We start from the raw sequence: 12,451 nt of genomic DNA, 5'->3' as shown, positions 1-12,451 counted from the left end.
TCTGTGTATCTTTCGCATTCTATTATGTCTTCCTGATATTCTTCATCATTTAAAAAATTATGTATTTCATCGTCTGCCAAGGTTAATTCTTTTATTTTATCTTGTAAACGTTCAATGTTGTATTCCTTTTCAGTTTGTGTACTAGCAGCATCGTTCAATTTCGTCGTTAGTTTCGTAATGGCGGTACGTAGCGTTGTTCGTTTGCGTTTAAATATTACAAGTTTTTCACTACCGGTAGCCATTCCAATTCAGATTTTTGACGAAAGTAATTATAAAAGGTTCAGTATGACTTACCGAGTTATTTCGGCACCAAATGTTGGATTTTGTTGAGAGCAAATCAGACTGAAAGTCACGTAGAACAAACTGAAAACTTAACTTTTATTTACGTAAAAAGAATATAAAAACAATAAGATGTTGCCAGCACAGGAAACTCAAACTATCTAACTAATCTCGAACTCGAACCTCAACAACTACTACTATGACTTACATTAAAGGTTTTTAGCTTATTAATATGAGTGATAGACAGAGATGCCAACTTTACTCCGCTTTGTTAAAAAAAAAGTATTTTCTAGTGGTAACGAAATTTAACTTATTTTTAGTCAATTATTATCATGTTAAGTAATTTTTCACCACTGCAAATAGAAAATCCAAGGTATCAAATGAAATGCAACTTAAATACATTTCAAATTATTCTATTGTAACTACTACTATGACTTACATTAAAGGTTTTTAGCTTATTAATGTGAGTGAAAGTCAGAGATGCCAACTTTGCTCCACTTTGTTAAAAAAAAGTATTTTCAAGTGGTAACGAAATTTAACTTATTTTTAGTTAATTATTATCATGTTAAGTAATTTTTCACCACTGCAAATAGAAAATCCAAGGTATCAAATGAAATGCAACTTAAATACATTTCAAATTATTCTATTATAACTACTACTATGACTTACATCAAAGGTTTTTAGCTTATTAATATGAGTGAAAGTCAGAGATGCCAACTTTGCTCCACTTTGTTAAAAAAAAGTATTTTCTAGTGGTAACAAAATTTAACTTATTTTTAGTTAATTATTATCATGTTAAGTAATTTTTCACCACTGCAAATAGAAAATCCAAGGTATCAAATGAAATGCAACTCAAATACATTTCAAATTATTCTATTATAACTACTATTATGACTTACATTTCAAATTATTCTATTATAACCACTACTACGACTTACATTAAAGGTTTTTAGCTCATTAATATGAGAGAAAGTCAGAGATGCCAACTTTGTTCCGCTTTGTTAAAAAAAAGTATTTTCTAGTTGTAACAAAATTTAACTTATTTTTAGTTAATTATCATCATGTTAAGTAATTTTTCACCACTACATATAGTTCACCATAAATGATACGAATTCAGTCCAAAATTATATACTTAGAATTTTTTTTAAATAAAAAGTAATACTGAATACAAGCAGGAATGAACTTAATATAAATACAAATTCCATACGTAATTTTTCCTTTTTTTACGTTTTCTACTACAAATGAAAATTTTTACTTTTACATAACATTCTAATTCCAATTATAGCCCTTATAAAAGTTTCGACATTAAGTTTTGTCTCTTAAAAATTGACATTATTGTGCAAATTAAATTCACAAATCAGCCAGCTGTTTTTCTCTAACTTTGAATTGTTTTTAATTTTTCAAATGATTGATAATACCTAAAAGACTAAGTTTTTAAAGCACAGCTTAACAAATTCTTTTATTAACTCTTTATTAGTTTTAAAAAATTTTTTAGTCATCTTCATTCAAGAGAAGCAAGATTTTGAAGTAAATAAATTTATTTTTACGACTATACACTATTTTCAGTTTTGTCTGGAATTATGCTTGACAATTTTTAAAAAAGGAAAATATTTCGTTGAATGTATATATTTATTTTCATAGTTGTTTACTTTACGAAAATCATTTTCCGTTTCAAATTTGGACAAAGATTTTCAGATCATTACTAGAAAATAAACTTTCGAAAGATAAATAATTCTATTTGCTTTTCATTCGATTGAGTGAGTTAGAAAGAGTTACAATGAATTATAAATTTATTCTTTGTACAAATATAAAAAGCCTAGTTTTTTTTTCGAAGAAAAATAAATATATATCTAAACCAAACCCTATTGAATTATCAAGCTTATTTCCTAAATTAAGAATTTTTGAAAATTGTAGAGAAAAAAAAATATATGTATTCGATAGCTTTAAAAAGTCACTCAGTAATAAATATATTTTTGAAGCGAATAAAGTTTTAAATCAGGAAATAATATGATTGTTGCATCAAAGATAAGTAATTTTTAAGTAAAGCTCTTTTAACACGTTCACGCCGGCTGTTGCGCCTGAAAGCGGGAAGGAAAAGGTAAAATACTGGTAGAAGAACTATTTCTGTATTAGATCATATTCGGGAGGATTATTAATAACAATTCACGGTAAGGAAATTTATCACGTCGAAGAAGCAATTCAATATAAAAATTGCATCCGTTAAAAACAATTGGTAGTTATGAATTTTTATTATTCCCGGAAAAGAACTAAAAAATGAAATTTATTGTTACCAGTTTTTACTACGGTGCGCAGCCCGATGAGACAATCTAGCGTGACCCACCGATGGGTCACCCCGGCGTGAACGTGTTAAACTAGATATTTTACACTCAGTTTTGTGCGAATATATTGGTGTGAACTGTTCCGCTTAAAGCAAAAGATTTTAAAAAGTGGTATAGAATTAGAAACTAAGCCTTACTTGATTACATTTAATTTTGCAATTGTTTTAGCACATTGCACGCTAGGGTGAAAGCCCTTATATAGCAAGACGGAAAAGAGAAAAACCTGGTACGTAAAACATTTCATTCCAGCATTTTTTTCGAAAAAAATGAAATATCTGTAACTATCAAGATTTCTTTTATAATTCTGGCATATATATAAAACTGCTTCTTTTCCAAGATAAAGTAGATATTGTTGAAAAATTTCAAAAAAGAATAAGTAAACTCCGCCCCAAAACTAGCTATAACTGAAATGGTTTTACTACCAGCCTTTCCTCTTTTCCGTCTCGCTTTCACCCCTGATTGCACGTGGTAGTGGAAATTGCGAGGCAAGATTTCATAAGAGTTGGAGCAAACTTGTCATTATAACTACGACTTCAATTAAAAAAAAAAAAAATAGCGACGAGTGATTGTAGTTCTGATTACATTATACTGAATCATTTATGTTTGGGGTAATCACGAATAGATAATTTCTTTGAAAAACAGAGCAGAAACGAAGTAGTTTTGCTATCACTTTTTAAATTTTCGTATGGATTGCACAAATTTTAAAAACAATTTTCTTACGCGACACGGTTACAATGTGTTAAAAGACTAATTTGAAAATATTTCAATGAAAGTACAGGGAATCCAGTTGCTCCGTTTCCGGCCAAATTCTTATAAATTGGTAGCGAAAAAAATAGCAAAACTTGCGGAATAGGAATACTTACGTTTGCTCTTGAAAAATGTTACCCTGTTGTCACTGCAATGAGATATCATTTTATGAATGATATTTAATTACTCTGATTTATTACTTTGAATTTGTGATATACAGTGGAGGAAAGTTACTTAAGCTGTTACTAAGATAAAAATAACTTTTATTACGCTACCATTAAAAATATTTTTTATTAAGCAAAAGTTTAGGTGGAATTAAAGTGATTTTATTTTCGAGAAACTAATCCCATGAATCCGCTTAACTTTTTCTATTAAACCGCAAGAAACACCATTTTCACAAAGTGGACCAAGAGGTAGAATTCCTGCAAATATGAAAATGTACAGTCCGCAAAAAAAAAAAAAAAAAAAAAAAAAAAAAAAAAAAAAAAAAAAAAAAAAAAAAAAAAANACGAACTAAGAGTCAATCTTAATGGTTCCCGGGGGTGACCTCAAATATGCTAATTAATTAGTGCTAACTATTAATTAAGTTACTAAATCAGACACGAAAACGTACTTTCTTTGATAAAACATATATTTTTTTCTTTTACATATTTGGATACTAGACACTTGAATTAGGGGGGATAGGCAAAATTTTGAAGAAATTGGGTCGTAAATTGGGTAGCAAAATAGGTTTATATATTTGGCGATAGTCCAGAAAACCGCAAAAAAAAAGTCGCCAGCGCAAATGAGTATTTTAAGATAATCCATTGACTAATTCAAAAACTTAATGCTGAATTTTACTAGGTTGCTAGGCAACCTAGTAAAAAAACTCTGAATGTAAAAAAAAAATGAAATAATGTTCTGTGATTGCTGGGAGAGGTTTAATTAATTGTTAGTAGTATACAGCGAGGTATAAGCTACGGAAGTGACGTCATAGTCGACCGGTGCTTATTTCTGCCCAACCGGAAGTGGCTTATTTCTGCCCGCCCATAAACCGGAAGTGGCTTATTTCTGCCCTCCTATAAACCGGAAGTTGCTTATTTCTGCCCGCTTGCTTATTTCTGCCCGCCTGAAAATCGAAACTTCGTCTGCAACGTCATGGGGAGCTTATTTCTTTTTTTTCTTAAGCCTAACATATTTTTAGTTTCGGTTTCTGTTTTTAATTTAGTTTCGTTTTTTTAAATATTATTTAATTTATTAGTTTTTTGAGGGTGGCAACACTTATTATTTTTAATATTAGTTTTTAAGGATGGCAACACTTAGAAACTTTGTTATTTGGGGAGATATTGTATATTATGAAGTTATGACGTCATCTCTTATTACGTAACACATAAATGATATCATACTTTTACTCTAGTGGCGCCATCTATGTGAGAATTTTAGAAATAAAATAACTTTAAATCTATTTTAATATTTAAATCTGTTTTAATATTATTTATTAAATATAATTAAGGCTGAGGATCGAACTCACGCCATCAAAAAGCCTTCGTGGGTCAGTAGTTGGATATCATAACCACTGACCCACGAATGCTTGGTTAGATATGTGTTAATAAGTTAAACTTTTGTATTCTGAACACGTGTATGAATAAAAACTGTTTGATATCGATATCTTAATACAGTTTCATCGATATATTTTTCACTTAACCTTTTGACAGTTATTAAATAATTATTTCTGCCCCCTCTTAATGCTATGATAACTTTCTCTGGATGGCAACGGTACTGTCCATACACGTGTTAAGGTTAAGAGCATATTTAAATCAACGAATATTATTTTATTAGATTAGATGTTTATTACCGTAGTACGGATATGCGGCTATCAATGTAGTCTTGTCATTTTTGAACCCAGAAGACAAGGGAACTCCTAGATCTTGAGACAATGTCTTCGAAGAGGACTTTGTGAGTGACCACGATTTATGAAGAGGAAAACCACGAAAACCTCCTACGCTTAGTCCAACGACAAGTAGGGGGGACTTGGTTTCGCTAATCAGTATCCTGTGAATGTACAGAGATCGGAGGAAAACTTAAGGTTTTAATAAAATTAATTTAATCATTTTAAAAAATACTATATGAATTCTAATGGTGCCATCTATACTTAAAATGTTAGAAAGAGACTATATTAATAACTCTTAATTTTAGTTATTTTTTAACATAAATACAGTTGATATAAACGACTATAACTATTATTAACCTATTCAATATTAATTTACGCATTTTAAATAAAATGATTTAATATTAAAATAAAAATTCTATTTATTTAAAAAAAAAAAATCTTATGGTAAAATAAAAAGTTTATGATAAAATAAGTGAATTATTTTATTCTGAATTAATTTCTTTTACGATTAGAAAATAATTAACTCTATTATTTGTAATCAATTATATATTAAATTTAATTTTTGAAATTACAAAATTATTTTAAAATCGAAGAAAACATTTAACAGCCTTTTTAACGCGATTGTTTTAAATTCCTACAGCTTATTTGATAATATAATAAAACTATTTATTTTCAAAAATCATGCGTGGGATTCGAAAAAGGGACTAATAGATGACCAGACCCGTGAGAGTTTTCTGATAAAGTTTTATCAAGGTGTGAAGTTTTAGTTTTACCTGTATTATTATCAATTAGTCAGAATGGAAAGTTTAATATAGTGATAGGGAAAGTAGTTTTTATCTATTTTCTCACCACATTTTATCTACTTTTCTCACCAAATGTTGATATTGGTCAGTGTGGTTATGAGTTTTATCGTAGAATTTAAGGTATTAGTGATTAGTTCGTGTGAGAATTATTTCAACCCTTTGTCACAAGATTTAACAAGGGCTATCACGTTATCTTCATTTATCGTGTTAGTAGAGGCTGATATAAACCGTTGCTGCACGAAAAAATTTATTAGTTGGAAATTGTATTCCGTTTGTTACGATTGTGTAGTTATTTTTCCAGTGTCTTATAAGGATTACAATGAGCAAACGTTCAAGAGACGATTCTTCTGAAGAAGTAAGTTATAATTATTTGAATTTTAGTTTAGCTAATAATTATTTGAATTTTTAGTTTATTAATAATTATTAGAATTTTTTTTTTTTTAGTTTTATGCTTGGCTCAATAATTATTTTATTTTTTTCAATTCATTTATTTAATCTAAATTTATGTTTCAGTTATCAATGTTGTTATTAATGTAGTATCCAAATTTGCTTAAGCGTAGATTTCGTTTATATTTTGAATTTATTCTCTTATATTTAACTATTGTTGTCGCTATTTGTATAGCGCCCGTGTATCGCTTCATTTAAAAAACTTACTTTATATTTTTGTACAGTTAAAAAAGTATTTATTTGCTTTAAAATATAATTTTTTTTTTCATAGCATGATGATAGAATGGATTTTAGTGAGCCGGGTTTGGGGTTTGACGAATGTGATGATGAGGTAATAGTTGTATAATTTTTTGTTATTTTTGTTTATCTTTCATGATGTATATTTGTTATTGTATAATTTTTGTTTGTTAAAGAATATTAATTGTTATTTGACATAAATATATATTTTTTTCAATCACTTATTATAATTATAATTTTAGCTTTTGGGAGAATTCACCCAAGAATTTTTAGAAGACGAGGAGCATTTAATTGGGGATCTCTCGCAAGGTTTTGCTGAAGCAACGCAGGTGTTTAGAGATCTTCCCATTTATTATCAAGTGGGTTCGGGTTTTGAGGTAATAACTAATTCTGCAGGTACTTTTTCTGTTAATTTATTATTTTTTCTCTTTATATTGTTTTGTTTTTCTTTTTTTTTACTTTAACATATTTTTTTTTATTTGTTTAAGTAGACACGACCAGGACCTTCCAACAGTGGGTCAGTTTATATAGAACACGAGCCTTCTGATATGCCGAATGTGAGTATTTTTATTTTGAATTATTTCATTTTATTAGGTATTCAATTTTTTTACCCTGTTTATGTATTTTTAAAAAGGTTTTAATTTATATATTTACAATTATTATTATTTTTTCTTCTTTAGTTAAGCAGTGCTATATTCCTTCAACAACTATCTAGAAGAAGGACAGAAAAATATAGAGGTGATGAAGTTTCGTTTAGAGCAGTCGTCGACCAAGAAAAACTTCCAGACGAATTAAGGAATTCTCCATTGGTGGAGGTGTCTGTCGCTTTAGTTCGTGAACTATTCAGCCAGATACTGAAGAAAGTTTGTTGGAACCTAAAACCTAACGATTTGATTAGAATATGCATTCAATCCGATGGACTCGATAAACCGATTTCAACCACATTGATGCCGTGCAAGGATATGACTGTGGAGAAGATTTTGTCTGCCGTCTTGAAAGTCTTGCAGTCAAAGACTGAAATCCAGTTAGATGATGGCTTTTTAATCGACGTTATCACCATATTGCGGGACGTCGGGGGAGGAAAACAACATCACCGTGTAATTAACGAAAAAGTGGATGGACTGAAAAAAAGGTCTATTTTGACCATACCAACAGATGATGAAGGTTTGTGTTGCGCGAAAGCGATTGTGTACGCTATTGCCCACCTGGAAAATGATCAATCATCTATTCATGCTTTACGTGACAGGAGACGACCTGCACTGATGAATAGGGCTAAGGAACTATATTACTCAGCTGGTGTTCCCCTAGGACCTTGTGGTTATACTGAAATTAAGAAGTTTGAGGAGCATTTAAATACGCAAATTGTTGTCATTTCCACTGCAAATCTAAACAGGGTAAGTTAAAAAAAAAAATCAATCTGAAATATAAGTGTTATATTATTTAGTATCATATTATTCAGTATATATATATATAAGTTTTGATTTTTTGCTTTTTTAAAATATCATTGACTAACTTTAATACATTTTTAAAGTACTTATTTTAATGACATCTAATTAAAAGTTTTATAATATTAATTTTATAATCCAAAGGAATAATTAGATTTTTATTATTTTAGGTTTCGTATAAGGATGATACTGTGTGCAGACCCCGCCGAATCACATTATGGCTGCATAATGATCATTATGATGTGATAAAGAATCTCCCTGGTTTTTATGCTTCCAGATTCTACTGTGAGAAGTGCGACAAGTCCTACAATCGCATTGAAGATCATAAATGTCCTAACTCATGTTGGATATGCCGAAGAGTTGACTGCATACAAGATAACACAAAGAGAAGGTGTCCGGACTGTAATCGTCTGTGTCTATCAACAAATTGTTTTGAGGCCCATAAGAGTAAAACTGAAAATCAACAACTATCTCTGTGCGACAAAGTAAGTTTGGTCCTTTTTTTTTCTATCTTTTGTTTAAATATTACTGATTGTGTATTATGATATACTTATCGTTGTTCTGTTACTATAGTTTTTTTTTTTTTTTTTTTTTTTTTTTTTTTTTTTTTTTTTTTTTTTTTTTTTTTAATTATATTTTATTTCATTCGATATTTTTTTTATTTATTTAGATTTACCAATGTGGGACCTGTAGAAAGGTTATTCAGCGTCGAATGTGTCCACCTTCAGCGCATCAGTGCTACAGTTCAAAATGCCCCTCCTGTCAGAAATTCGTCATCGCTGCAAGCCACAGATGCCATCTCAAAAAAATTGAGCCAAAGAAACCGTCTGAAAAACTAATATTCTTTGATTTTGAGACGGATCAATCAACAGGGCAACATATTGTCAATCTGGCCGTTGCTCAAAAGGAAGATGGATCGGAGTACGTATTTCCAGGGTACAACGCATGTAATGATTTTTGCACATGGTTGTTTAGCGAGGAGCATAAAGGTTATACTGCAATAGCCCATAACATGAAAGCGTAAGTAATTTATTTTATTTAAATTTGGAAAGAATATTCTTGTGTTACTATTTTCATGAATTTTTAATGTTTATTATTTTTATTTCAGTTTCGATGGTCAGTTTATACTGTCCTGGCTGATTGAGCAAGGAACCAAACCGGATATAATTCCGAATGGGAGTTTGCTGATGCTAATTAGACACAAGGCCTTGCAGCTGCGAATTATTGACTCCATCAATTTCATGCCCATGGCTTTGTCAAAACTACCGGTTACTTTCAACTTGGTTGAGACACGTAAGGGGTTCTTTCCTCATCTATTCAATACCCCCCAGAATCATGACTTCATTGGATCCATACCAGATGATTATTATTATACACCAGATGCAATGAGTAGCAGTGTTCGAGCAGAATTTTTCAAATGGTACGAGCAGCAAAAAGATAAAATCTTTAATTTTAAAGAAGAAATTTTGGCTTATTGTAGGTAAGTAAAACTTTATTATCTATTCTTCTTCTTTTTTTTTTTTTTAGTACTATTATTAAAAATTTGATTTATTCTATAGATCTGATGTTGACATTTTGAGACGTTCATGCCTTATTTATAGAAAAGAATTCTTAGATGTTGGTGGTGTCGACCCTTTCCAGTAAGTACAATTTCCAGTTTTGTAAAGTAACTGCATGTTGTATGTAGTTGAATATAAATAATGAATTATTTATATTTCAGGTGTGTTACTATTGCATCAGCCAGTATGGCAATTTTTAGAAGTAGACACATAAAAGAAAACACAATAGCTATGGTACCTGTTTCTGGCTACACTACAAAAATCAATTACAGTCCCGACTCTATTAGATGGTTAGATTTTTCAGCTGTGAAAGATGGTTTCAACATTATCCATGCTTTGAATGGCACAGGAGAAGTTAAGATCGAAAACACCTTTGTGGATGGTTTCTGTGAGGATACAAACACCGTATATCAATTTCATGTTAGTAATGATTCTATTGGTTATACTATTTTATATAAAAAAAAATTTTTTGTATGTATATTATTAATCTTTTATTTTTTATTTTCAGGGTTGCTTCTACCACGGTTGCTTAAATTGTTATAAAGCAGAGCAAATTCATCCCTTCAAGAATGTTGCTATGGGTGATCTGAGACAGTCTACAGAGGAAAACACACAGAAGTTAAGATCTTTAGGCTACAACGTGATAGAGTGCTGGGAACATGAGTTTCAAAAAATGAAGGAAGATGATGAAGAACTCAAAACTTTCTTGCTTTCTCATAAATTGAAGGACCGGCTGGTTCCACGTGATGCATTTTACGGAGGGCGTACTAATGCCGTCAAGCTATATCACGAAGGGAATGCTAAATATGTTGATTTTACTTCGCTCTACCCATGGGTAATATATATATATATATATATTTAAATGCATATTTTTTGAAATTTGAATGTTACATCGGTTAAAATGTTTAATATTTGAAATTATTATTTAATATGATTATTTGAAAATTTGATTTTTTTTCAGTATTTTTGTTTGTATAATGTACACTTAAGTTAATGACGAGTGAATGCATTTATATTTATTTATTTTTATCTAGGTAAATAAATACTGCGAGTATCCCGTAGGTCACCCCTTAATAATTACTGAGAACTTTGCATCGGTCGAAAACTATTTTGGAATCATGAAGTGTACCATTGTTCCTCCTAGGCAATTATACCTGCCAGTGCTTCCTTACAGAAGTAATAAGAAGTTGATGTTTCCACTTTGTAGAGTGTGTGCCGATTCATTGCAACAAAGTCCCTGCACCCACACAGACGACGAAAGAGCTCTAACGGGTACTTGGGTTACGGAGGAAGTAAAAATGGCATTGAAAAAGGGTTACGAAATAACAGAGGTATAATAATTTACTTACAATTTAAATATTTAATTTGGTATGTTTAATTTGTATTGAATATATTCATATTTATATTTTTTCTTCAGGTTCACGAAGTTTACCACTTCGAGGAAACTTCTTCAAAACTTTTCAACTCTTTCATTGACCTATTCCTTAAAATAAAGCAAGAGTCAAGTGGTTGGCCAGCTGAGTGTGCCACTGAGGACGATAAAATTAATTACATTGAAGATTACCTAAGAAAAGAAGGGGTGGCGTTGGATATTTCAAAGATAATGAAAAATCTGGGAAGAAGGGCAGTAGCCAAACTTATTTTGAACAGTTTCTGGGGTCGGTAAGTAAACATTATTCTTTATTTTACTAACGCAGGTGAACAAGTGCGGAATGTAAATTATTTTGAATTTATTACAATCAATATTTTTTTACGTTTTATAGGTGGGGGATGAACTGCAATAAGGGGCAAATAGAGTTTGTAACTACACTCGCTGAATTCAACAAACATCTCACTGATCCTACCAAAAATGTGAGTTTCACCCTTTTTTCTTCTTAGTTTTGATATAAATGAAAAAACATAATTATTTTTTAGAATATCCATGAAAACGTATTTATTTATTTATTTATTTATTTATTTATTTATTTATTTATTTTTTACAGGTAAAAGATGTGTTTTTTCCCACCGATGAGGTGGCTGCTATATCCTGGGAATATAAAGAGGAATTCGTTACCCAAGACTCATCCACGAACATCTTTTTAGCAGCATTTACAACCTCTTGGGCAAGGATGAAGCTTTATGAGGAAATGGACAAGCTGGGTGAAAACGTCTTGTACCATGATACTGACTCAATAATTTATGCTCAAGATGGGAGCAATGACCCACCACTCGGCAACTTTCTTGGGGAGTTTACGGATGAATTGAATGGCGAAGTGATAACAACTTTCGTATCTGGTAAGTCTAGACCCCCCCCCTTCTTGATAATTATTTAACTTTAATAACTATTAGTATAGAGTTGAAGTTTTATTTATTTATTTTTATTTATTTATCTTTAGGTGGTCCAAAAAATTATGCATACCAGACATCTTCGGGTAAGACTTGCTGTAAGGTGCGAGGTTTCACTCTAAATTTTCGAAATTCCCAAAAGTTGAACTTTCACTCCATAAAGAAGATGGTTATTGGTATGTCAGACGAAGCTATTCTTCTTCACAACCCTGCCAAGATTTGTCGAGAAAAGAAAAAAAGAAAAGTAATCAATAAGCCGGAAACCAGAATGTATAGGATCGTTTACGATAAGCGAGTCATTCAATCTGACCTGACGACGCTCCCTTATGGTTATTGATAACAACAACAACAATGTCTTGTGGGTTAGCTTAAACGGTATCCCTTTGACATCATCTGTCCA

At 30.7% G+C, this 12,451-nt stretch overlaps 3 protein-coding genes and 1 long non-coding RNA gene across 5 annotated transcripts in view; 3 read left to right on the top strand and 1 right to left on the bottom strand.

Annotated features, from left to right (window-relative positions):
• Nucleotides 1-12,451, bottom strand: part of LOC107452224 (GTP-binding protein RAD-like) — a 157,581-nt gene that overhangs the window by 120,485 nt on the left and 24,645 nt on the right. The gene's annotated exons all lie outside the window — the stretch shown is intronic.
• Nucleotides 6,274-8,802, top strand: LOC139425768 (uncharacterized). The gene is made up of 3 exons (XR_011636910.1): nt 6,274-6,393; nt 6,757-6,816; nt 6,965-8,802. It is a non-coding gene; the product is annotated as an uncharacterized lncRNA (long non-coding RNA).
• Nucleotides 8,880-11,392, top strand: LOC107457405 (uncharacterized). Its single transcript, XM_043050740.2, has 7 exons — nt 8,880-9,187; nt 9,276-9,647; nt 9,727-9,807; nt 9,888-10,146; nt 10,235-10,561; nt 10,761-11,057; nt 11,144-11,392. The coding sequence occupies exons 1-7, from the start codon at nt 8,880-8,882 to the stop codon at nt 11,390-11,392; spliced, it is 1,893 nt and encodes a 630-aa protein (XP_042906674.2).
• Nucleotides 11,258-12,444, top strand: LOC139425767 (uncharacterized). Its single transcript, XM_071181709.1, has 3 exons — nt 11,258-11,577; nt 11,709-12,000; nt 12,102-12,444. The coding sequence occupies exons 1-3, from the start codon at nt 11,497-11,499 to the stop codon at nt 12,386-12,388; spliced, it is 660 nt and encodes a 219-aa protein (XP_071037810.1). The 5' UTR covers nt 11,258-11,496; the 3' UTR covers nt 12,389-12,444.

This window comes from Parasteatoda tepidariorum, chromosome 6, assembly GCF_043381705.1.
Source record: "Parasteatoda tepidariorum isolate YZ-2023 chromosome 6, CAS_Ptep_4.0, whole genome shotgun sequence".
Taxonomy (NCBI): domain Eukaryota; kingdom Metazoa; phylum Arthropoda; class Arachnida; order Araneae; family Theridiidae; genus Parasteatoda; species Parasteatoda tepidariorum.
This window is presented reverse-complemented; position numbering and strand designations above follow the sequence as displayed.

Excerpts from the sequence above, each read along its gene's own strand:
- LOC107457405 (XM_043050740.2), top strand. The coding sequence starts at position 8,880 with ATGTGTCCACCTTCAGCGCATCAGTGCTACAGTTCAAAATGCCCCTCC. Across the intron at positions 9,648-9,726 it reads GAAATTTTGGCTTATTGTAG|ATCTGATGTTGACATTTTGA; the intron begins GTAAGTAAAACT and ends TTTATTCTATAG. Across the intron at positions 10,147-10,234 it reads ACACCGTATATCAATTTCAT|GGTTGCTTCTACCACGGTTG; the intron begins GTTAGTAATGAT and ends TTTTATTTTCAG.
- LOC139425767 (XM_071181709.1), top strand. The coding sequence starts at position 11,497 with ATGAACTGCAATAAGGGGCAAATAGAGTTTGTAACTACACTCGCTGAA. Across the intron at positions 11,578-11,708 it reads TCACTGATCCTACCAAAAAT|GTAAAAGATGTGTTTTTTCC; the intron begins GTGAGTTTCACC and ends TATTTTTTACAG. Across the intron at positions 12,001-12,101 it reads GATAACAACTTTCGTATCTG|GTGGTCCAAAAAATTATGCA; the intron begins GTAAGTCTAGAC and ends ATTTATCTTTAG.